Raw genomic sequence first — 25,576 nt, forward strand, 5'->3', positions numbered from 1 at the left:
CATTGGACCATTGTCATTGTTAGAAAATTCATTGTTATACTGAAATGAAATGATTTTATTCACACACACACACACACACACACACACACACACACACAAAATAGCTCTTCCTCCTGGAACATGACTGGCCTGAAAATGTGTGAAGACGTATCCAATCCTCTCTGGTTTTACTGTTCATCCAATTTTCTGTTCTCCTCCTGGCAGGAGGATTATATTTCACCTTGTGGAACTCAGACATGGTCGGGTAACTAGCTCTGGTCCGTGAAAATTGAGAGGAAGTGACATGTGTCACTTCTGGGCAGAAGCTTTGAGAGCCGGTTTAAATGATCCCTTTTCCTTTCGTCCATGAGACAAGCTAAGTTCCAGAGAGAGGGTGCCACGCTGTGCTCGTGTCACTTCAAATTCTTGAAGTGACTGAAATTTGGAGGTCAGTTGTTACTACATCATAACCCAGCCAATTCTAGTTAGCCTGTTTTCTTCCTAACTTCTTTAATCGTTCTTCATAAGTCACAGTCTCAGCCCCTCACCATTCTGACCACTGTCCCCGGATTCCACTCAGTTTAGTCATTATCCCCCTTAAAATGTGGAGCCCGAATCTGAACCCGGAACCCCAGGTGCAATCCCACTAGGGCACAACACAATGGGTTCCTGAGCCCTTTGATCATAGAGCCCCTTGTTGCTTTGGTGTTTGTCTGTGTGTGTGCTTTCATCATCGGCTGAGCCACGCTGTTAACTCGCAGTGAGCCTGTGAACCAATAACTAGAGAAAAAAGATTTTTCCCATTGTCCTCTCGACATATATTGGGAAACAAAATTTTTGATCCGCGTTCAAGTAGACAGGGCAGAATTTTCCAACTGCTACGTGATCTTTTAAAGACAAGTTAGTGGCAGACCATTTACAGAAACCAGATGTTCTGTCTTTTGGCTCTGAGCATGCTGCTAATCTTCATCATCTCGTGTACTGAACGAGGGCTGCAGAGCTGCAGCACCGGCAGGAGTAGGCGCTCGGTAGGACGGGGCCTGCACAACCTCCCCGGTAGTCTGCAGAGCGGATTCTAGGAAGGATCCTTTTCCGCGGCGCCCTGGAGGCAGGGACCCACCTTCCCACGCAGGCGCTCTCAGGCCCCGCCTCCTCACCCGCCCGCGGCGTGGTGTCGGATAGAGCCCTCAGCCCCTCCCTCTCTGGCGCTGATACCCAATGGGCAGCCGCAGGCCTTTAGCGGGGGCGGGGCACCCCCTGGACGCCGTTCTGGTTGGCTCGCGGCCCGGCGCAGCGCATGACGTTATTACGACTCTGTCACGTCGCGCTGCGACTGAGGCGTGGCGTCTGCTGGGGCACCTGAAGGAGACTTGGGGGCACCCCCGTCGTGCCTCTTGGGCTGTGAGGACTCGCCGCTGCCGCCACTGCCTGTGCTTCATGAGGAAGATGCTCGCCGCCGTCTCCCGCGTGTTGTCTGGCGCTTCTCAGAAGCCGGTGAGACCTCCCGGGCGGGCCGGGATGGGGCGCGAGTGGGGCTGAGGCGGGGCCGGAGGGCAGGGCGGGCCGGGCCGGGCCACCCAGAGCGGGGTGGAAGGCGCTAGGGGAGCCGGGGAGCCTTTACTTCGCCTGCACGCCCTGCATTCCGTTCCTGGCCTCAGGAGAAGCGGCACGGACCGGGATCACGCCAAGGTCCGTGTGGACTTCCCCTTTCTCGACACCCCCCTCCCGCCCCCGGGCCCAGCTGTGCGCCAGGCGAAGTCGGTGTGCTCAAGAGGTGCCTGTTGGGTTACAGGACACGGAAAGGGTGGCCTCGGCCTCCTTCGAGTCTCCAGTTGACCTCACTCATTTCAGATCTTCCTAACTTAATTTCTCTTGACCGAGAGGCTTTGTAATAGCGTAGAATCTGGAGACCGGGTGGCTCCGTTCAAACAGCACCCTCACCATTGACTAGCCCTGTGACCTTGAGCAAGTTTTTAAACGTCCCGGGGACCCGGTTTCCTAAAATGTTTGCTCGAAGTGGAGTTAATCTCTAAATGGAGATAAGAGTTATCTCTGAAATGTTATCGGTTATTAAAATGTTATCAGTTAACTGTAAAATGGAGATAATAAGAGTTCCCACCTCTTGGGGTTGTCTTGAGGATTCAACGAGTGACACGTGTGGAAACGATTCCAAATGGCACCTGGCACATAATCGATAGCATGTGTGTTGAATAGTGTTGTGTATTGAGTGTCCGGTTCGGTATACATTTCTTGAACACCTGTGCTCAGTTCTGAGGCGGGTTCACAGAGGGTCAGCCTCTTCAGAAACAAACTTCCTCCTCTTCCCTCTCCCTCAACATCTGAGCTTTTCTTGGCAGTGAGTTCAGGAGCGCCGAAGCAGAACTCAGAGGACGCTGCCCTCCCCTCCCCTTACCTACACATTCTTAGGGTACAAGTAGCTAAAGTAAACAGCAACGATGCTTGAGGGGTGGGGGGGTAGAGTTTAGCACTATTTCATGGCCTCAGCATTTAGAGGTGCCTAACACCTGAGCTTCTAGCATTCTGACCCCTAGGCACAGTGAGGTCGTGTTAATTGGTGTAACTGCAGGCCTCGGGATTCTGGTATTTCCCCCAGGACTTGATACCGCTCTACATAGTACAGGCAGAGATTGTCAAAAGGTAAGAGGTATGCCACTCTAGGAATCCTGTTGCCTAAAATAATGACAAAACTGCCGGGTGCGGTGGCTCAGGCCTGTAATCCCAGCACTTTGGGAGGCTGAGGCAGGTGGATCACCTGAGTTCAGAAGTTCGAAATCAGCCTGGCCAACATGGTGAAACCCCGTCTCTACTAAAAATACAAAATTAGCCGGTCGTGGTGGCGGGCTCCTGTAATCCTAGCTACTCGGGAGGCTGAGGCAGAAGCATAGCCTGAACCCAGGAGGCGGAGTTTGCAGTAAGCTGAGATCGTGCCATTGCACTACAGCCTGGGCGACAAGAGCAAGACTCCGTATTTAAAAAAAAAAAAAAAAGTCATTCCCTTTGGGGATATCTGTGGGTAGAGGGCTGTACCGGTAGTTATGGGCTCAGAAACAGCCTTCCTTTAGGCACCTGATGTAGGTTTATTTCTTCTGCAAGTCAGGTTTATCGTTTCCTGTATCAGTTTGCAGTGTCCCCCGCCACTTTACAGTAGGAAGAAAATTGAGTTCCAGATATGAAATCACCTTAGAAAGTGCCCAGGTATCTTTCCACTTGGTGGTGTAAACTCTTCAGATAATTAGAAGTTTTCTGTGTCACTCAACTTGTCATGAACTAATTAGGAACCATTCCTGAAGCTTTTAAGGATAGAACTAAAAGTTTCACTTTTATTTTTTTAAAGAGTGGAATAATAAACTAACGTGTTGACTCTTTGTATTTTGTAATTCTTCATACTTATGGGTGTCTTTTTAACTACAAGTAACAAAATAGATCAAGGTTTTAGTTTTTTATATTATACATGTAAAAAGACGTTTTGCATATAAGCCTTTCACAAAAATCCTGACAGTAAACAATAAGCAGTGGCTCACCCAAATTAGGCAGACTGACTGCACTGGACTCCTACCATCTGTGTGATACTCCATGAAGGGAGGGAGAAGGGTAGGCAGCTGGTCTGATGGCTATGACACAAATTAATCCCCTTAACCTCCCAAGACGCTGTGTGTTTTTTCCTTTTTCGTTTTTTATTCTCCCTGGTTTACTTTCGTTTTGTTTGAGACAGGGTCTCTGTGTCACCCAGGCTGGAGTGCAGTAGCATGATGACAGCTCACTGCAGCCTCAGCCTGCTGGGCTCAAGCGATCCTCCTATCTTAGCCTTCTGAGTAGCTGGGAACACAGGCATGTGCCACCACCACACCCAGCCAATTAAAAAAATTTTTTTTTAGTAGAGACATGGTCTTGCTATGTTGTCCAGTCTGGTCTCCACCTCCAGGCTCAAGCAGTCCTCCCACCTCGGCCTCCCAAAGTGCTGGGATTACTCTCACTCTCTTAAAACCAGGCAGTTAGGGAGATTTATCTCAGGCTTAAAGATTGCTATTGTCTCATCAAAGAGTGTTTGGTGTGAAACTTTGAAATGAATGTCAAGATTGTGTTTTCATTTTTGAATAAGGTTTATAGTTTTCATAGTTCTTATTTCATGGAAGAAGACTGAATTGCATTTAAAAATTGTTTGCATTTCTGTGTGGCTCCTTTTGTGAGATCTTTAGTATCAATGTTTTGGCTTTATAGGTGGTAGGTAAGAGTTTTAATTTACACTGTTAGAATCTGGAATTTTTGAAACGTTTTTCCTCTTTCACATGAATGGTTCCTGTGTATTTAGGAAGTTCAAGTTTTACTTTTTTTTAATTAATTTTTTTTTTTAGGCTGGAATGCAGTGGCACAGTCATAGCTCACTGTAGCCTCAGGTGTGCTCCACCATACCTGACTAATTTTTTAATATTTATTTTTGTAGAGAGGAGAGTCTCCTTATGTTGCCCAGGCTGGCTTTGAACTCCTGGCCTCAAGCAATCCTCCCACCCTGGCCTCCCAAAGTGCTGGGGATTATAGGTGTGAGCCATCATGCCCGGCCTAGTTTTTATTTTTTAAAATTTGAATGGGTTGTTCGTGGTCTCTGTCAGAGAGGAATCCCATTTAACAGAGAATCTTTTTATGGCTCTCCAGAGAAAATGAATGGTAAACTTATCTTTTCAACAAGCTCTCACTCAGAAATGATACACTCACACTTCTGATAGGACTTTTAGCTTTTTTAACTTTGCTCCCTTCACTCATATCAATGGTTCTTATTTTTGAGATACACAATAATGAAGCCATGGGAGAAAGTATCTAAGTAGCTTTCTGGCAGTCCTAATCTTTGCAGGCGCAAGATTACAGGCGCATGCCACAGCACTGGGCCCCTTCTTGCTCTTTATTGTATAGCATTATCCTGCCTCATTGTTTCAACTCTAGGATTGAGAAAGAAGTTACCTTTTCTCTGTTACTGTTGCCTGGCTGGTTTGGACTCCTGCCTTCCAAAAACTGCAGTTTCTGTAGTTGTATTTGGAAATTTACTTCGCAATACAATAAATTTCTGGCCCCACAAAATATTTATTAACTGCCAAGAATAACACATCTGTTTGATTGCTAAATATAACCATCGATTTGCTGTTTCACCCTCTCTCAGCTTTACTTCTTCCCAAATTCCTAAATTTCCTTCACTTTTTCTGAGATACATTAGTGGACTGTCTCTGCCTGTAAGTTAACTGAAACACTGATTCCTAGTATTTCAGTTGTTTTCCTCCAGCACTGTCATTGTCTGTGTTTGTTGGCTTTGTCCGATAATGGTCTATTGAGGGGTGAAGAGATACGTAATTAGCTTTCTGCCTATTGGCTTGTACACTCCAGGGTATACTTGGCAGATCAGTCTTATCTCTTCTCACCAAGATCCAGTCCAGTGCTGGATTAGGTAAGGTATGAACACATCAGATGTGCTTTTTATGGAGAAATCATGTTGGTTTACATGTCAGTGTGTGAGAATGTGGCAGAAGGGAGCTAAAATAGTGTGATAGTACTACTGGATAAATGTTGTGGTCTGACCTAAACCTTAGCCATTACATAGAATACTTTTGCTGTGAGCAGGTTTGGTCAGTTGTAAAACTGGAAAGGAATCATTTCTCACCCCCCGCCCCCAAGCTTTTTACCTCCAAACAGTGACAGCCACCCAAACATCAAGAGAACAGTGTTTTAGAGAACATTTCTTTCTACTGGGGCTTCAGGAGGAGCCTGTCCAAGATTTAGGCTGTTCAAATTATAAATTATAAAACAGCTGGCTCAAGCCCATTGTGTTTAAGTCAGAGAGTGCTAAGTATCTTTTCTTTTGTCTTGTCTCCCTGAAGTATTTATCTCATACTTCAATCAATTTAAAATATTTTTTCTTACAGCCAATTTGATAGAAGAGTCAAGTTTGCCTAGAGTGGGGATTAAATCATAGTTTTATTTGAAGTATAATTTTGGCTTGCTCAAAATGAACAGTATCTGGTTATGACTAAGAATGGCATAAACAGGCCAGATGCGGTGGCTCACACCTGCAATCCCAGCACTTTGGGAGGCCAAGGCAGGTGGATCACCTGAGGTCAGGAGTTGGAGACCAGCCTGGCCAACATGGTGAAACCCCATCTCTACTAAAAATATAAAAATTAGCTGGGCGTGGTGGTGGGCACCTGTACTACTCCCAAGCTACTCGGGAGGCTGAGACAGGAGAAATCACTTGAACCCGGGAAGCGGAGGTTGCAGTGAGCCAAGATCGCACCACCGCACTCCAGCCTGGGTGATAAAAGCAAAACTCCGTCTCAAAACAAACAAACAAAAGAATGGCATAAACAAACACAGCTCACAGATGATCTAGTCTCTTTAGCCACTAATTTCATTATATTCTCACTGTAATTTCTTTGAAAACAAAGGATGGGTTTGGTTTTTGCCCCTCTTTGCGCTGCTTGCCTTCAGATGCGGGATGATCATGTTTCATTGGCCAAAGCATGGATTTATTTTGGAGGCCAAAGAAGATGCAAACACAGCGCACAGGGTGGAAGAGAAGCCTATGAATATGTTGGGGCTTACTAAATTTCCATAACTTCATCCTGATAACTGATTATTATACTTTCCAAAATAGCTGACAATTAAAAAGTACTGATTTGTTTGTATATTTTTGTCTTTTAAGGCAAGCAGAGTGCTAGTAGCATCCCGTAATTTTGCAAATGATGCAACATTTGAAATTAAGGTAAGAGGTGTTTTACTTTAATAATTTTTTCACAGGTACACTCTGATATACAGTTTTACCTTTAGAATAGAACATTTTGATGTTCATGCTTAGTCATCATTTTCTTCTAAATGTTCCAGGATCAGAAGTTCAGAGAAGCTTCATGAAAACTAGAATTTATTATTAGCAGCTTGCTGTTGTTCTGTGGGGGGAAGGGGAAGGAGCTAGAAAATAAAAATAAAAGCTTATTCTAAAGTTTAGAATGTAATTCAGTGAAATATTTGAATAAGAAGAGTCTTAGTTGTTTCTTTGAAGGTTCTTTCAACCTATAACTCAGTTGGCTTCTAGGGGCTTTCAGTGAAAATCATCTTAGAAAGATTTCCTTCCCCCAAGCCCCATCTCATTGCACAGTAAGGTTTATGGATTTAAGGAACAGAGGCGATATGAAGCATTACTAATGTGCTCCTTTGCAGTTTTTCAAGTTCAATATTATTTGCAATGGAGTTAGATCTTAGAGTGGTCAACAGTGTTTGCAATGTAGTATGTGGAGGATAATAAGTACCTTATTCCATTTCAGAAATGTGACCTTCACCGGCTGGAAGAAGGCCCTCCTGTCACAACAGTGCTCACCAGGGAGGATGGGCTCAAATACTACAGGATGATGCAGACTGTGCGCCGAATGGAGTTGAAAGCAGATCAGCTGTATAAACAGAAGATTATTCGTGGTTTCTGTCACTTGTGTGATGGTCAGGTGAGTGGTAGGTTTGTGATAGAACTGTGTTATTTAGGTACTGAAGTATGGCTTGTACTTATTGGGCTTTACCCTGCCGTATGTATCAGAAGAGTTTGAGGCTGGTAATGTAATTTTCTTTTATTTATTTTTTTGAGACAGTCCCTCTCTGTCGCCCAGGTTAGAGTACAGTGGTGTGATCTTGGCTCAGTGTAGCCTCTGCCCACTGGGCTCAAGCAATCCTCCCACCTCAGCCCCCTGAGTATCTGGGACCACAGGTGCACACCACCACAGCCAGCTAATTTTTATATTTTTTGGAGAGACAGGGTCTCACTATATTGCCCAGGCTAGTCTCAAACTTCTGGGCTCAAGTGGTCTGCCCACCTTAGCCTCCCAAGGTTCTAGGATTACAGGCGTGAGCCACTGTGCCTGGGTGAAGCCAGTATTTTAGAATTAAAAAGTAGAATGCCAAAACCTGCTATGAAGCTTAGGCTAAAGAATTCATTCACACGTAACATTGCCAGTTTTCTGTACCTGTTCTTAGAGTTTTACTATTTTAAAACTTTCTGGCACTGTGATCGCCTGTACTGTATATAATTTGGAGAGAAAGTATTAGTTTGTTTTTTGTTTTGTGGGCTTAGGTCAAGGGTTACAGAGTCAAATACCTACAAGGGCCAGCCAGGTAGAATAAATGAGCGAAGAAGGCTAGGTATACAAAACAGAAAATGGTGACAGGGACTCGTGCTGAACTGGGACCAGCATGCCCTACCCAGAGGAATGCCATGACTTGGTTCCAGCCAGTTGGTGCCATGTGGAAATCAGGGGTAATGTTTCCTGTTTTCCATGTCTAAGAGAAGGCGGAAGTCTGGATTTTCATGTGAAATTCCCCAGTGTTTTAATGTTGACATCTGATGTAGGATTTTCTTTTAGGTCATCATACAGGAGAAAGGAAGGAAGTGGCACATGTGTGGGTTGCCAGTTTATTGCTTCTGGTTTGGGCCTTCCACTCTGTATTTTGGTGGAAAATAGCTACTTTCTCTGGTTATTAATGACAGGTTCTACTAGCCCAAATATTTCACTACGGTCTAGGAAACGTTTTTATTTAGAAACATGTATCGTATTGCCTCATAGTTTCTCCTTCCTCTAACACAGGAAGCTTGCTGTGTGGGCCTGGAGGCCGGCATCAACCCCACAGACCATCTCATCACAGCCTACCGGGCTCACGGCTTTACCTTCACCCGGGGCCTTTCCGTCCGAGAAATTCTCGCAGAGCTTACAGGTTTGCTGTTGATTTACAGGAAGGGGAAATGAGTGGATTAAGTTTTAAAATATCTCTCATTAAGAGCTATTATGAGTTAATGTTTGTTAAAAGTTTTAAGTTTCTTTTTTTAACCCTCTCTCCTTTGGTACTTCTGTTGTGCTCTTGAGTTAACTGACCATTTGTGAAGTTCTCTGGCCCCTCAGGTAAAAGTTTAAAACAGGTTAGTGCTATAAAATCACAATAGGTTTGGATATCATTCAAACATGCCAACAGAAGTCTAGCAGTCATAGAAAGTAAGTTGGGTTGAAGCACTCCATGGTATGCAATGTAAATTCTAGAAATCTTCTTAATATTCCCCTTTTCTTTGTCCCCCTTGACTATTTGTTTTGGTGTTGTTTTTTTTTGTTTTGTTTTGAGACTGTCTCACTCTGTTGTCCAGGCTGGAGTGCACTGGTGTGATCTCGGCTTACTGCAACCTCCACCTCCCGGGTTCAAGCGATTCTCATGCCTCCGCCTCCTGAGTAGCTGGGACTACAGGCATGCACCACCACACCCGGCTAATTTTTGTATTTTTAGTAAAGACGGGGTTTCACCATGTTGGCCAGGCTGGTCTCCAACTCCTGACGTCAGGTGATCCACCTGCCTCGGCCTCCCAAAGTGTGCTGGGATTACAGGCGTGAGCCACCGCACCTGGCCTGTTTTGTTTTTTTTGAGACAGAGTCTCGCTTTGTTGCCCAGGCTGGAGTGCAGTGGCCTGCCTCAGCCTCCCAAAATGCTAGGATTACAGGCGTGAGCCACTTGTGCCCGGCCCTTCTTTTTTTTTTTTTTTTTTTTTTTGAGACAGAGTTTCACTCTTTTGCCCAGGCTGGAGTGGCTGGAGTGAAGTGCTATGATTTTGGCTCACTGCAGCCTCCACCCCCCGGGTTCAAGCAGTTCTCCTGCCTCAGCCTCCCGAGTAGCTAGGATTATACGTACCTAACCACCACACCTGGCTGATTTTTGTATTTTTAGTAGAGACCAGGTTTCACCATGTTGGCCAGGCTGGTCTTGAACTCTTGACCTCAGGTGATCCACCCACTTCGACCTCCCAAAATGTTAGGATTACAGGCGTGGGCCACCGCGCCTGGCCCTCCTTGACTCTTGAACTATGGTTGTCCCTCCATATATCCAGGGGATTGGTTCTAGGACCCTCGAGTATACCAAAATCCTCAAATACTCAAGTCCCGAAGTCAGCCTTCCATATCTTCGGGTTTGCATCCTGAGAATATTGTATTTTCAATCCATGTGTGGCTGAAAAAAAATCTGTGTATAAGTGTACCCGTGCAGTTCAAACCCTGTTCAAGGATTGAATATATTTAGTGTACTAGTATAGGAGAGGTCCTCAGATGTTTGTAACTGGCCAAAAAACCCAGAAAAGTCCAGGGTACCATCTGCATGGAACATCTGAAGGAAACTAAGTGACTAGAGAGTAGGAAAAGCTGGAAAGGTTGAAGCACGTGGAACTAGTGAAAGGACAAGGAGAAGGGAGTACTTAGACGACTGAACTGGCCTCTGCGTTCTAATGGTTGAGCCTCAGAGTACATACTTGGGGTGCGGTTTGGTTTGCTTTGTAGAGTTGGTTCTGCACATGTGTATGTTCTGCCATTTCCAGGACGAAAAGGAGGTTGTGCTAAAGGGAAAGGAGGATCGATGCACATGTATGCCAAGAACTTCTACGGGGGCAATGGCATCGTGGGAGCGCAGGTAGTCAAGGACGAGGATTGTGTGCTGCTTTAGATTTGGCCCTGGACTTTGTCTTCAAAAACTTTCACAGCCCCAGACAACTTTTCCTGAAGTAGTAAGCCATGTGCTGCACAGTGACGCTTTGGTCAGTGTCGCATATATGACGGTGGACCCATAAGATTATAATGGAGCTGAAAAATTCCTGTCACCTAGTGATGTTGTAGTGGCACAACACATTACCTTTTCTACGTTTAGGTACACAAATATTTTGCCTACAGGATTCAGTAGAGTCACATGCTGTGCAGGGTTGTAGCCTAGCAGCAGTAGGCTCTACTATACAGCCTAGGTGTGCAGTAGGCTGTACCATCTAGGGTTGTGCATTACAATATGGTGTTCACACAACAAAATCACCTAGTGATGCAATTCTGAGAATATATCCCTGTTGTTAAGTGACGCATGACTGTATTTTGGGGGCTTGTTTTCCTTTTAAAGACCTAGTGCTTCATATCCTACCATTTGAGAGGAGTAGATTTGGATGGTGATTTATAATGTTTCCTTTTAGGTGTCTGCTGTTTTAAAAGTAAGCAGGAGCCTCTAGCAGTGGAGCCATACCTTCCCCTTCCTATTTATATTTCAGTACATTAATTGCTTTATCTTGTCAACTTCATTATGGGGTCCTTGTTCTCATCAGTTAGTGAATGATGAAGAATTAACAGCACAAAATTATATCCAGACTGTTTCTTTTCCTTTCTAATATATTAAGATTCTGTGTTTTGTGTTTTTTTTTTTTAAACCTGGGTTTTTTTTTTTTTTTTTTCTTTCGAAATGGAGTCTTGCTCAGCCGCCCAGGCTGGAACAGTGGTGTAATCTCAGCTCACTGCAATCTCCACCCCCGGGTTCAAGCAATTCTCCTGCCTCAGCCTCCCGAGTAGCTGGGACTACAGTTACGCACCACCATGCCCAACCATTTTTTGTATTTTTAGTAGAGACGGGGTTTCACCATCTTGTCCAGGATGGTCTCGATCTGTTGACCTCATGATCTGCCCAAAGTGCTGGGATTACAGGCGTGAGCCACCACGCCTGGCCAGGTTTTATTTTTTAACTCTTGAATGCAGAAATGTTATTGCTTACTGGTTAAAATAGAACATAGTATTTATATATTACTTTACTGCTTCATTGAAAATATCGGAAGCAGGATAAACAGAGAGATAGGGTTGGAAGGAGAGTTAGTAGCAGCAGTGTAACTTCTGTGCCAGATTCTGGCCAGGAGTGAAAATGCAGGGCATTAATTAATATCTCCTCTCATGGATTTCTGTGTTTCGTTTCTCGGTTGTCCTTAATGTTAGGTGCCCCTGGGCGCTGGGATTGCTCTAGCCTGTAAGTATAATGGAAAAGATGAGGTCTGCCTGACTTTATATGGCGATGGTGCTGCTAACCAGGTAATTATGTCTCTTAACTTCCCAATAACAGTCTTATTTTCAAAGTCTTTAATATTCACAGTTGAATTTCTAAAGAAGTAGCATATTGCTTATTAGGTGAAATAGCAATTCCTATGGCTAGCTCAAATTTGGTTGACTTATGGCCAGATTAGAGATTGACCTCTTAGCGTTGTTTCACAAGAGACTTACAGGGGCACGTTCCTGTGAAGGAGCTCACCTTTGCTCTATATCAGTGCTTGGCAAAGGCCCTGTGGTAAAGGACCTCCCCACAACCTATTGCAAAACGATACAGACCCATTCTCTTGGATGTCCAGGCCGGCAGTGTCAAATTCGGATAATAGCGTCTGAAACTGTACTTAACTCAGTTTCTATGCTTCTCTTGTTACTGAGTAATCCCCAGTCTGTGGCCAGCAATCTGTGAAGCCCTGTTCTAGAGGCTGATTCTTAGGTGCTGGTTCACTCTGGCTATCCAGTGGGCCTGATAGATTTCATATTGATCTTTTTTTCCAGTGTGTTCGTTACTGCTAGCATGGCCCCAAAGAAACAGGTAGTAGTTGGTTTGTCACTTTCCTTAGTTGCAAGAGTATGATGCCTGCTGCTTCTCCTCCACCACCCACCCTGCTTTCCCTCACCACCCAAAGCTCAGTTTTAGAAGAGGAGGCTTTCTGTGCCAGGCAGAGCAGCAGCTGTTACAGATGATGAAGCCTGGAGAAAGAAGCCAAATGAAACCCCTTTTCATAACTACTTCCAGGGCCAGATATTCGAAGCTTACAACATGGCAGCTTTGTGGAAATTACCTTGTATTTTCATCTGTGAGAATAATCGCTATGGAATGGGAACGTCTGTTGAGAGAGCAGCAGCCAGCACTGATTACTACAAGAGAGGCGATTTCATTCCTGGGCTGAGAGTAAGGACACCTGTGGTGGGGTCAGGGCCAAGGCCAAGGGTATGTTCTTGTGCAGACCCTTGACGAGCTTAGAAACATTGGAGTTTCATTGTCATACACGAGCAGGTCATGTGAAAGTAAAATGGGGCAGTTGGATTCATGCTTCACCGCCTCCCCTCCGCCCCGTTTATTACCAGGTGGATGGAATGGATATCCTGTGCGTCCGAGAGGCGACAAGGTTTGCTGCTGCCTATTGTAGATCTGGGAAGGTAAGGCTCTAAAGCCCTCTGGGCTAATGACATTTATATCTGGAAGTTCAAAGACTGTGCCTGCTGAAGCTGTTAGTGGGTAGCTGCTAATTGAGGTGCATATGATGGAAGCAGAGTGAAGGGAGCAGGGTTCCTTTGGGTAGCTTGGTCTTGGTAGCTCACCTGCTGGGAAGCCCACATTTCTCTCATTTGGGGGAAGTTTGTTCTGGTGCTTCCTCTGCTTTGGCCTGTCTTCATCATGACAACTGCTTTGCCTTTTCCTTAGGTTGATTCTGTCCCTCCTCCCCACCCCCCCATTAATCATGAGTCCCTTGAAGGAACAGATTGGGGATCCCCACAGTGTCCAGCATAGAATGTCATGTATACAATGGGCATTTAATATGTGTGTCTTACACAAACAGTATGGTAGAAGCTTCTAATCTTAGTCTTGCTCAGTCCTAAGGATCTTTCCCTTCAGTGTATGGCAGTGAGGGAGATGGTAACAGGGAGACTGGCCTAAAGAGGTTTCACTTCCTTCGGCACTAGTATAGGCTTAGGAGGTTTGGGTGTTCTCCCTAAATCAGTGTTCCACAGCCCAGAAACAAGGTTTCTGAAGTTGCCACTTCAGCGCCATACCATGTACGTTTGGGCAGTGATGCGAATCAGATGTGGCCAGCAGTGATGGAAATGTCACAAAGTGGAGAGACAGGGAAGTGAGGGTAGGAATGTAGTAACATTAAATAAGAGCTAATGAGTAGAATGAACTAGAGCAGGACCAAGACGACAGCTTGGGTACAATGGGCTGAGCAGTCTATGTCAGGACCCTAAGGCTGGGAGTGCCAGGCCCTGAGTGATGGGTATTGACCCCACCTCTCCCAGTTCCTGAAAAGAATACATGGGGGCCAGCCCTGGCTGGAGACAAGGTGATTTGTAGAATGTGTGACTTTCCCAAACAGATAACCTTCACAATTCTGAGTTAGGTGTTACTGTTTTGCCCATTTTGCAGACAAGGAAACTGAGCCACAGAGCAGTTAAAGGTACACAGCTACTCTATCTTAGAGCCAGCTCCCCACTCGCCCATTTTAACTGCTGCACCAAACCAACCAAGGATCCTCAATGTTTCTCCACCCCAGTGTTCAGAGCCATCATCTCCTGGAAGTGGGCTAGTGTAGAATGAGCAAGCCACTTGGTGATATGGAGCCCAACTGGCCAGACTCCCAGCAGAGCCTCGGGGTTTGGGTAGCAGAGGTTGTTGGTGCCTGCCAGCTTTGTTACACACTAGCAAGGTCTGTGAAGTAGGAGTGGCTGGCAGCCCCACAACACACCATGAGAAAGGAGCATGAGATGGAAATCTGCCTAGCCAATAGCAGGAGGCTCTAGAACATGCTCAGAGCCTTTTTATTTTTTCACAGGGTCTCATGCAGTGGTACACACAGTTCACTGCACCCTTGACCTTCCAGAATCAGGTGATCCTCCCAAGTAGCTGGGACTACAGGCGCACGCCACCATGCGTGGCTAATTTTTGTATTTTTTGATAGAGATGGGGTTTTACCATGTTGTCCAGGCTGGTCTCAAACTCCTGGGCTCAAGTGATCCGCCCACCTCAGCCTCCCAAAGTGCTGGGATTACAGGCGTGAACCACCATGCCTGGCCTTCAAAGCCTTTTTGATTCAAAACAAGCTGTTGGCAGATTGCCTTATTAAAAATGAGAAAGATGAAATATGCAATCAATACTTGCTAGAAATGAGAACAGAGCAGTCAACCAATAAGAAATTCGCGACAACTCAGAAGATCTGATAAGAATACACTGGACGCTTAATAAAGGGCCTGCGTTGGAGGCCGTGGATTGTCGGCCTGTTCTTCCAGTCATCGTTCCTAACTGCCTACTGGTTCTGTTTTAGGGGCCCATCCTGATGGAGCTGCAGACTTACCGTTACCACGGACACAGTATGAGTGATCCTGGAGTCAGGTACGCTCATGGGCAGTGTGGTTTCCATAGGGGGTGGGCTTTGAATGGTGTTACATGGCAAAAGCAACACATTTCAATATTTGCTTTTGGAGCTAGATGCCAGTTCACTTCATGTACGCAGTTGTGTTGGCATCCAGTTATCTGAAAGCAGTGCCTCCTAATAAAAAAGCTTTCTGAAGATGCCTACAGTGTATAGTGTGTGTGAGCACAAGCAGCGATTTTTAAAGAGAGTGTTATATACCTTAATTGCAGAGGGAAATTGTTACAGGGCTGATGGGGGCATTTAGCTTTTGTAGGCATTACCCCAAGTCCACACATGGCATACTCCACCTGAAGAGGATTAGAATTTGGAGATGTTCTTCTGTCTGGTATAGAGCTAAGGGTAACTGGGTGTTCAATCCCTTGAAATACATCAATCAAAAAAGCTAGGTTCCACTAGGAAGGCATGAATTTTACTTTTTTGCTTAGTAGCTCTGGCCTGTGATTCTGGAATCCCAGTTTTGACACAGTTGAATAAATAAGCCTTTGTAGAGTGGACTTCTAAGGAAAATATATGGAAAAATGCACTTTGTGTAAATCTATTGTTGAAAATGGTAGAATCCTTTTAGTGTTACTTCAGATGATGTAGGCATAAGATACATTGGTTTTGCTGGCTGTGCTTCTCTTTAAGGGAGAAAGGCAAGGCACGTGGATTTCCTGCTTGGCGCTCTGATGTCTCAAAGTCTAATCATCACCACACACACCATCTCTGCTGTCCCCACCCATGTAGTATACAGGAGCCCAAATGGGTGGGACAAGTGACACTTCTTTAGACCCTTACGTCTAAATTGAAGCAGCAAGCAAAAACTTGGCCCCTGTTGTCGGAATGCCGGGGAAGCCATGTGACTCACCAGTGTATGGTTTTCTAGAAAAGACAGAAGCAGTTATTACAGAATGTTAGGCTGCGTTCTGGTATTTTGAAAGTATAAACTTTGCCACTCCTATAGTGACATAGACATTGATGTGCCCCTTTGTTTCAGAAACACACTTCTGTATTTCACACCTCATTGGGACAATCCAACCCCATATCACATTTCATCACGCTGTCCTTGCTCTACAACTGTTCTTACTGATTGATTACTACTTTTCCCTCCCCATAGTTACCGTACACGAGAAGAAATTCAGGAAGTAAGAAGTAAGAGTGACCCTATTATGCTTCTCAAGGACAGGATGGTGAACAGCAATCTTGCCAGTGTGGAAGAACTAAAGGTACAGTCACTTGTTCGTGGTGGTTTGAAGGTTGGCTTTAAAAGTTGCCACCCCTGGGTGGCCACAGAGTTTGTGTGGGTTCCTGCAAGCCCAGAGAGTGATGTGCTGGGGCATAAATAATTCCTAAGTCCCTCGGGGCGGGGGCTTTTCCTTTAGTTTCATCTATTCAAAATTGTATTACTCTTCAGATTTTGGTGGACTGTGAACCACCATCACAGTGGCAAAGCCCCCACAGTAGCATGGTTCTTTTTTCCTAAACGTATACTGTGGATTTTTAATTCATAAAATAGATACACCCTAGAAATCTGTATTCCAAAATCTTCCGAATTAGCAACTGTTCATACTTGTAGTTAAGGAGTTAGTTACACCAGCAACAGGTCCTCAGTAGAACTCTAGTTGGTACCTAAGCTGCTGTTCATTTTTAGGAAATTGATGTGGAAGTGAGGAAGGAGATTGAGGATGCTGCCCAGTTTGCCACGGCCGATCCTGAGCCACCTTTGGAAGAGCTGGGCTACCACATCTACTCCAGCGACCCACCTTTTGAAGTTCGTGGTGCCAATCAGTGGATCAAGTTTAAGTCAGTCAGTTAAGGGGAGGAGAAGGGGAGGTTATACCTTCAGGGGGCTACCAGACAGTGTTCTCAACTTGGTTAAGGAGGAAGAAAAGCCAGTCAATGAAATTCTTGTTGGTTAAGAAGAAAACCCAGTTTTCAATGAAATTTCAATGAAATTCTTGTAAACTTCCATTAAGATTAAGTGGGTAGATTGAGCAGGTAGTAATTGCATGCAGTTTGTACATTGCTGCATTAAAAGATGAATTATTGAGTGCTTAAAGATTATTTTTGACTTAAAATAGTCGTATACTTTGAACAAATACTCTAATTATGAAAAGGAAGAACAATTCCTTGTATGCCTGTTTCCCCTGCCCCCAGCCACCTTTTTGGGAGGAGACCATTATCGCGGGGCCCCTCCCAGGCATACTTATGGTAACAGCCCACAGCATTCTACCATAGCACCCACCCTGAGCAGCGCTGCAGCCTGTTCGCACTGACCATCACTTCTCTATAAAAGAAAGACAATATTTCTTATCAGGCAAGAGGACAGTTCCATTTTAAAATAAGACTATTTCGTAATCATTTCAAAGGCCACATAACTTAGTTTTCTCTACTTACACATTCAGTATAAATATGAAGCTATTTTCTGTTCATATCAAACATTAACTACAAGGCACATTCATATCAATTTTGTTTCTCAAATTTAAGTACCATACCAGTTCTGAAGCAGTGTCCCAGCTTCCATGTTTGTTAAACACCACCCCTTGTTTCACCATTCCAGCAAGGGCTGAAGGGTGTACTTTTTTTTTTTTTTTTTTTTTTTTTTGAGACAGGGTCTGGCTCTGTTGCCCAGGCTGGAGTGCAGTGGTGTGATCGTGGCTCACTGCAGCCTCCACCTCCTGGGCTCAAGCAATCCTCCCACCTCAGCCTCCTGCGTAGCTGGGACTACAGGTGAATTTCCTAATATTCCAGAAGGTCAAAACCAAGGCTCAGTGTTTTCACAATACACACAGTTCTATGTTTATAAATAAATAACAGGTTTCAAAAGAAACTCAGGACAGTATTTAAAACAAGTTCTTAAACTATTAATTGAACAATGGCATTTTTAAATATGTAAACACAGCGGAATTCGTGTATACACTAACAGAAGCTTTAACAAAACATATAGCGTGGTGGCACACTCTGCCACAGCTTAGCTGATTGGTATCAAGCCTTGTCTTTGGTTTCTGAGGCCTTCTGAGCCCTTCTGTACTGGGAGACCGCACTCCAGAGTCTGCAGAGGAGACCACCCCTGGGAAACAAACAGAGCTGTCTTCAGAGTCAGTGCTTCAAGCCAACAGAGCTTAAAACTGCAGTCCCTAACTTAAAAACCTGATGAAAATAAAAACGTTCTCTTCACATACGGAGGTGACGCTCGTGTCCCAGCAGTAGTAGGACATGGCCTTAGACTAGGTACGTACCTGCAGAGAGCTGGCTATTTCAAATGACTCAGGAACAAGAAGGCAGGTTGCAGTTTAAAGAAGGGGGTGGGTCCGGTGTGCAGGCACGCTTGCCACGTGCCTCCCCCCACTCCCAGCCAGGCATTAATGGCAGGAGATTGGCCAGCTCTTCTCTGTCACGTTCCTATTTCTGACTTCTGCCTGGCTTTCAGTTTCTGCCCCGCCTTGGCTTTTTCCCAGCTTGAACCTAGTAGAACTCCAGAGTTTGGGGGGAGGGCCAAGCCCTTTGTTTTCTGCTCTTGAAGCATATTCACACATAAAAAGTCGTATTCTCTTATACAAACTGTTTTGAGGCTCTTACCGTAGTCGAAGGTATCTTAGATCTTCCTTAGTGATCTCATTAAGAATATCCGAAAGTGTATAACCCTCTTCAACAATCTGAAACAAAGATCAGATCCTTAAGAGCTGAGCAGCTGTGTAACAACAGCATAAGAATTGCTTTGTTGTAAATTTACCTTTTCAATTGTCTTTGCGTCTGCTCCTTGCAGCCGCAACCAGTCTATAAGCTCTTTATCTGTTCTCTGCCCGTAGGGGCCTGCTGGGTTCTCTGTAATACCTGCAACGATTGGCAATTTGTTATATATTAGTCTAACCATAAAACTCTTCAAAAGTAACCAGTTGGATTAACAAATGATTCTAGAATGTAAATGTGATGTGAGAAAGAGATGAATTAACCCGGTATCACTGAACCACTCTAATACATATTACATAATTCATAATTCTGAGATTCACTTTCTAGAAAGAAGCCTCCTCATCTAGGAAACCTTCAGTTAGTTTGGAATTTGATATGTTAGGTCTACCACTTTAAATGCTTATCCCCACATCTTTCAAATGCCTTTCCTTAGGAATCACATCCCTAACTGCGCTGAAAATCCTACAGGGAAATAGGTTTTAGTGTTGAGGTCAGAGCTTATCTAGTTCACATTCCAAGGTAGCTCTGGAGCTCATTTCTAAGTGGCCCAAAACAAATGTCAGGTTGATGGAGGCATATTTATTTACTTCTGCAGTAAACTACCCTTTTTAGGTGTCCAATGTGCTATGAAGGTGGCAGCACAGATACAGAAATGACTGTCACTCCCAAAAGTCCTCAATGTGCCCTTTACAATCAGTCCCCTCACCTCCCCATTCGGATTCTGTCCCTGTAGTTTTGCCTTTTCTGGAGGAAAAGGAATCATGGTATGTGGCCTTTTGAATTTTTTTTTTTTTTTTTTTTTTTGAGGCAGGGTTTCACTGTCACCCAGGCTGGAGTGCAGTGTCATGACCTCGGCTCACTGCAGCCTCAACCTCCTGGGCTCAGGTGATCCTCCCACCTCAGCCTCCTAAGTAGCTAGGACTACAGGCATGCATCCACCAAGCCCAGCTGGTTTTTTTCTATTTTTTGTAGGGATGGGGTTTTGCTGTGTTGACCAGGCTGGTCTTGAACTCCTGGGCTCAACTGATCTGCTAGCCTCAGCTTCCCAGAGTGCTGGGATTACAGGCACGAGCCACAGTGCTGGCTGTGAATCTAGCTCTTTCACTTAGCATACTGCATTTATAATGCAGCCATGTTGCTGAATGTATCAGTAGTCCCTTTTTATGATTGAGAAGTAGTCTAGAATCTACTGGAGTCCTGGATTAACAGAAGATAACCTCAACTGTTTCTTCAAAGCTAACTAGAATATTAGCTAGATTTTAAAGTCTGTCTCATTGGAAAATGACTTACAATTCGATTTTAATTTTAACTGAAGGTGATACAATTCTTGAGTTTTCTGTTCTAGAGTTTGCCGCAGAAGATTCTGGTACTCTCTCTCTTTTTCAACTAGGTGTTCCAAAAGTCTGGTTTAAAAAAAAAAAAAAAAAACAGCCATTATCCAGAGAGCATTCAACACCATTCAATTTAACTCAAGCATCTGTTGTGCATACATTAGAGATGGAAAAAAAATGGAAAATGGGACAAGTCTAAGAGTCAGCCTAGAGAGGGAAGCACATGTGTTTCTTCAGGTTCTGTGACTCAGACTTCAGTCTGCAGAGGGGAACCTTCCTTGTGTTTTCCTCCCCTTGACAACAAAGGCCAGTGCTCACAGCTTGGGATATATTCTTGCAATGGACTCAGTGTGTGTCCCTCACCTGCCCCAAGTTCATATGTTGAAATCCTAACCCACAAGGTGATGGTGTTAGGACATGGCGATTTGAGAGGTGAGGTAAGAGGAGTGTCCTTGTGAAAGGAGACCCCAGAGGCTCCCTCATCCCTTCCACCACGTGAGGACACACCGCGAGAAGATGGCCATCTGTGAATGGGGAAGCAGGCCCTCACTGGCCACGGAATCTGCTGGCACCTCGATCTCGGACTTGAGTCTCCAGAACTGTGAGAAACAGATTTCTGTTGTTTATAAGCTGCCTGGTCTCTGGTATTTTGTTACAGTAGCCTGAACACACTCAGGCAGTTTTGTCTCAAAAACGTATCGTGAACCAAAAGATCCCGATGTTAATCAGAACTCAGCCAGAAGGACGATGTGATTATTTAAACCTGGCTCCCTAAGTCAGATAAGGCAGGTGAAACTAGAATAGAATGGTAAGGTTCTTTCCTCCTCACGCGGGGATTAAACGAAGGGGACAGAAGCCCTTGCTTTTTTTTTTTTTTTTGGAGACGAGAGTCTCACTCTGTCGCCCAGGCTGGAGTGCAGTGGCACAATCTCGGCTCACTGCAACCTCCACCTCCCGGGTTCAGGCAATTCTGCCTCAGCCTCCCGAGTATCTGGGACTACAGGCACGTGCCACCATGCCTGGGTAATTTTTGTATTTTTAGTAGAGACAAGGTTACACCATATTGGCCAGGCTGGTCTCGAACTCCTGACCTCAAGTGATCCACCTGCCTTGGCCTCCCAAAGTGCTGGGACTACAGGCGTGAGCCACTGCACCCAGCTGGAAGCCCCTGCTTGTAATGGGGCAGAGCAAGGACAGTGAGTGAGACATGGTGCTCTGCCGGTGGGGAGGATGGCTCCTGCCAACATCCACCAAGCACTTCCTACCCAGAATCCAGGACTGTCCCAAACACTGCATGAATTCAGTCACTGAAGCCTTGCAGCACTTCTAGGAAGCACTGGTTGTTCTAAACCCCTGTTTTGAAGCTGTGGTAACCGAGGCAGAGGAGTTAAGTAACGCCCAGAGTCCACAGGCTGGGCTCTTCCCATAGGACCGCCTCCTGAAACCCAGTCTTGCTCATGGACTCTCTGGGATCAGACTGGACTTGGCACAACTGTGCCTCAAACTTCCGAGTCCCCACATGCCAGCTCAGGCGTAGCATGCCTTGGGGGAAAGGGCTGACAGATTGGAACCATGTCTAGCTTTTGTTGGGGCTCAGAAAACAGTGCCCCCAAAGGGCCTCAGCAGCAGCCTCAGAAGCAAAAGTTTTCCTCTGACCTTCTCCTGCCTCCCTCTCAGTCCATTCTCCCGGAGGCACCATAGAATCCCTCTTCCCCAAAGCGGAGCATAGAAACCAGAACTCCTTCTCCCCAAAGCCAGCCACAAAACCTAAAAATACGACTCTAACTTTCCCTCCGCCTTTCTGCGTAAAAATTGGTTATAAAGAAATTCTTGGCCGGGTGCGGTGGCTCACGCCTGTAATCCCAGCACTTGGGGAGGCTGAGGCAGGCAGATCACCTGAGGTCAGAAGTTGGAGACCAGCCTAACATGGAGAAACCGTCTCTACTAAAAATACAAAATTAGCCGGGCATGTGGTGCATGCCTGTAATCTGAGTTACTTGGTAGGTTGAGGCAGGAGAATCGCTTGAACCTGGGAGGCAGAGGTTGCGGTGAGCCAAGATGGCACCATTGTACTCCAGCCTGGGCAACAAGAGCGAAACTCTGTCTCAAAAAAAAAAAAAAAAAAAAATTCTTCAGGCTGGGCCCAGTGGCTCACACCTATAATCCCAGCACTTTGGGAGGTCGAGGTGGGAGGATCACCTGAGGTCAGTTCAAGACCAGCCTGGCCAATATGGTGAAACCCCGTCTCTACTAAAAATACAAAAATCAGCCGGGCATGGTGGTGTGCACCTGTAATCCCAGCTACTCGGGAGGGGAGACTGAGGCAGAAGAATCATTCGAACTCAGGAGGCAGAGGTTGCAGTCAGCAGAGATTGCGCCACTGCACTCCAGCCTGGGCAACAGAGCCAGACTCCATCTCAAAAAAAAAAAAAAAAAAAAAAAGTTCTTCGACCTACTTTGTTTGACTGTAGGTCATAATACCCCCCATTCCAGAGGGTCCTGCCCCACACCCAGGAGAAAGGAATGCTGCTCAGAGAGGCCAAGAAGGATCTAGACAGACAGGCCTTGCTGGGTTTCCCCACTCAGTCTATCAGCATTCGATCAGGCCCTTTTTATCCCTGTTTCTCCACAGTTCTCCATACTTTGTTAAGCCTAAGCATAAAAATGGACGATTTCCCCTGGATCTTTGGGTCTTCATTGCTGAAGTTACATACATGTTAAATACATTTGCATGCCTTTTCTCTAATCAGCCTCATGCAGGTGATTTTCAACAAACCTCCAGGGGCCAAGGGCCTTGGCCCCCACACTTTTATTGTTTGCTTACATACCTAGTACATGGGATTTGTTTCTTAACTGTGTGTTCCTTTAATTCATTTATATGATCCATGCTGGTAAACTTGGGAATACAGAACTCAGCTTTATTGAAATTACTGAAGGCAGCTGGGCATGGTGGCTCACACCTGTCATCCCAGAACTTTGGGAGGCCGAGGCAGGCGGATCACCTGAGGTCAGGAGTTTGAGACTGGCCTGGCCAATATGGTGAAACCCCATCTCTACTAAAAATACAAAAATTAGCTGGGTGTGGTGGTGTGCACCTGTGGTCCCAGGTACTCGGGAGGCTGAGGCAGGAGAATCACTTGAACCTGGGAGGTGAAGGTTGCAGTGAGCCAAGAATGTGCCACTGCACTCCAGCCTGGATGATAGAGCAAGCCTCCATCTCAAAAAAAAAAAAAAAAAAAAAAAAAAAAAAAAAAAAGACTGACGGTAATTATTGAAGTTGCCATGAGAAGTCACTGCAACAGTAGAGAGATGAGAACACAGGAACTCCTGGATTATTTGGTGGCAAAGTGGGGTGGGGAGAGGAGAACACTTCCACCCCAGCACAACAGCAAAGAGGAAATATTGGCACTCAGCAAATTAGAAGTCCTCTCCCAGTCCTCCCCCCACTGCCTGCCCTCATCCTGGTCTCTCTAGTAGTCCTCCTTTTACGTTAGTGAAGGAGACAACTCAAGCTTGTGCCTGTATCCAGCGGGAAGGACTCTCAGGACTGTCATTCATCAGGACAGACACATCATCCTGTCCAAGAGGTGTCATCTTCCTTCAGCTCTGCCCAACTGCCACATAGCCAAGGCACTTCATACTACAGTGATATGGTTTGGCTGTGTCCCCACCCAAATTTCATCTTGAATTGTAGCTCCCATAATTCCCTTGTGTTGTGGGAGGGACCCAGTGGGAGATAATTGAATCACGGGGGTGGTTTCCCCCATACTGTTCTCATGGTATTGAGTAAGTCTCATGAGATCTGATGGTTTTATAAGGGAAAACCCCTTCCGCCTGGCTCTTTCATTCTCTCTTGTCTGCTGCCATGTAAGACGTGCCTTTTACCTTCTGCCAAGATTGTGAGGCCTCCCCAGCCACGTGGAACTGTAAGTCCATTAAACCTCTTATTATAAATTGCCCAATTTCTGGTATGTATCAGCAGCATGAAAACGGACTAATACACACAAGGACAGGCACCTTATGCAGGAATGTACAGTTTACATCAATGCCATTCACAGACTGGCCACTGTCTAACCAATTCCTCATTCCACTGAGACTGGAAAATAACACAATGACTATCGACAGTGGAGAGGAATAACCTTCAAACCCATATATAATCATTTTATGAATTTGGTGATTATAAATCTTATTGGACAACCCAGCAACCCCATTACTGGGTATATACCCAAAGGAATATAAATGGTTCTATTATAAAGATACATGCACATATATGTTCGTTGCAGCACTATTCACAATAGCAAAGACATGGAATCATCCTAAGTATCCACTGATGATAGACTAAAGAAAATGTGGTACATATACACCACGGAATACTATGCAGCCATAAAAAAGGAACAAGATCATGTCCTTTGCAGGGACATGAATGGAGCTGGAGGCCATCATCCTTAGCAAAGAAATGCAGGAACAAAAAACCAAATACCACATGCCGTGGGAGCTAAATGATGAGAACATATGGACACATGGGAACAACACACACTGGGGCCTACCAGAGGGTGGAGGGTGGGAGGAGGATCAGGAAAAGCAACTAATGGATACTAGGCTTAATGCCTGGGTGATGAAACAATCTGTACAACAAACCCCCATGACGCAAGGTTACCTATGTAACAAACCTGCACTTGTACCCCTGAACTTTAAAAAAAAAAAAAAAAAATCTTATTGGGAAAAAATATTAAAGAAATGCTAAGTATTATTACCAACTTTAATATTTGTGATTTTTTAAAACTTTCAAAATGTTGCCACCACTACCATTTAACTAAAGCTCTGGGTCTTTTAAAAAAAGAAATGATTAGATGATCTAAGATTGAACTTGAGAGATCCCTGACAGCATATACAACCTTTCATCCAAAATACGTAGCTGGCCCCTTGTCTCCCGGTTAAACAGTCATTAGCATTCCTCACCAATGATCACACAGCAACAAAGTGTCATTTGGAATGAGTACCAACTCATTTGCTATGACTATGGATTACTTTTTTTTTTTTTTTTGAGACAGAGTCTCACTCTGTCTCCCAGGCTGGAGTGCAGTGGCACGATCTCGGCTCATTGCAACCTCCCGCCTCCCGGGTTCAAGCAATTCTTCTGCCTCAGCCTCCTGAGTAGCTGGGATTACAGGCATGTGCCACCACGCCCAGCTAATTTTTGTATTTTTAGTAGAGACAGGGTTTCACCATATTGGCCAGGCTGGTCTCGAACTCCTGACCTTATGATCCACCCACCTTGGCCTCCCAAAGTGCTGGGATTTACAGGCGTGAGCCACCGTGCCCGGCCAACTATGGATTACTTTTAAAAACCAAATCACACAGCTGATAATGTGACTTCCCAGAGCAAACACGAATAATTTTATTCATTTCACAAATACTTCTTCCCCTTTTTTTCTTTTTTTTCAGATGGAGTTATTGCCCAGGCAATGGCACGATCTCAGCTCACTGCAACCCCCGCCTCCCGGGTTCAATCGATTCTCCTGCCTTAGCTTCCTAAGCAGCTAAGGTTACAGGCGTG

General features: G+C 45.1%; 2 protein-coding genes across 7 annotated transcripts in view; one reads left to right on the forward strand and one right to left on the reverse strand.

The window, feature by feature from the left end:
• Window positions 1-297: 297 nt before the first annotated feature.
• On the forward strand, window positions 298-17,062 carry PDHA1 (pyruvate dehydrogenase E1 subunit alpha 1). 4 transcript variants are annotated; one of them, XM_055267566.2, is made up of 13 exons: window positions 1,306-1,473; window positions 3,879-3,991; window position 4,041; window positions 6,683-6,742; window positions 7,299-7,472; window positions 8,604-8,730; window positions 10,364-10,455; window positions 11,781-11,873; window positions 12,625-12,780; window positions 12,957-13,028; window positions 14,909-14,976; window positions 16,116-16,224; window positions 16,650-17,062. In XM_055267566.2, the coding sequence occupies exons 1-13, from the start codon at window positions 1,417-1,419 to the stop codon at window positions 16,812-16,814; spliced, it is 1,287 nt and encodes a 428-aa protein (XP_055123541.1). In that variant the 5' UTR covers window positions 1,306-1,416; the 3' UTR covers window positions 16,815-17,062. The 4 variants fall into 4 exon arrangements, with proteins under 4 accessions (XP_055123542.2, XP_055123539.1, XP_055123541.1 ...); XM_055267567.2 differs by lacking the exons at window positions 3,879-3,991; window position 4,041 and having other exon boundaries at window positions 298-1,473; XM_055267564.2 differs by lacking the exons at window positions 3,879-3,991; window position 4,041 and having other exon boundaries at window positions 1,302-1,473; window positions 8,583-8,730.
• The window catches only part of MAP3K15 (mitogen-activated protein kinase kinase kinase 15), a 154,527-nt gene continuing 145,618 nt past the window's right edge, over window positions 16,668-25,576 (reverse strand). For 2 of the 3 annotated variants that reach the window (XM_055267563.2, XM_063634966.1), the window contains 4 exons: window positions 19,979-20,091; window positions 18,732-18,832; window positions 18,578-18,654; window positions 17,841-18,068 (listed from right to left, as the gene is read on the reverse strand). In XM_055267563.2, coding sequence (XP_055123538.1) covers window positions 17,984-18,068; window positions 18,578-18,654; window positions 18,732-18,832; window positions 19,979-20,091 — 376 coding nt within the window. In that variant the 3' untranslated portion in view covers window positions 17,841-17,983. Of the gene's footprint in view, window positions 17,286-17,840; window positions 18,069-18,577; window positions 18,655-18,731; window positions 18,833-19,978; window positions 20,092-25,576 lie in introns of those variants that run through there. The other variant, XM_063634965.1, reaches the window with a different exon arrangement.

Source organism: Symphalangus syndactylus, chromosome X (assembly GCF_028878055.3).
Source record: "Symphalangus syndactylus isolate Jambi chromosome X, NHGRI_mSymSyn1-v2.1_pri, whole genome shotgun sequence".
Lineage (NCBI taxonomy): Eukaryota > Metazoa > Chordata > Mammalia > Primates > Hylobatidae > Symphalangus > Symphalangus syndactylus.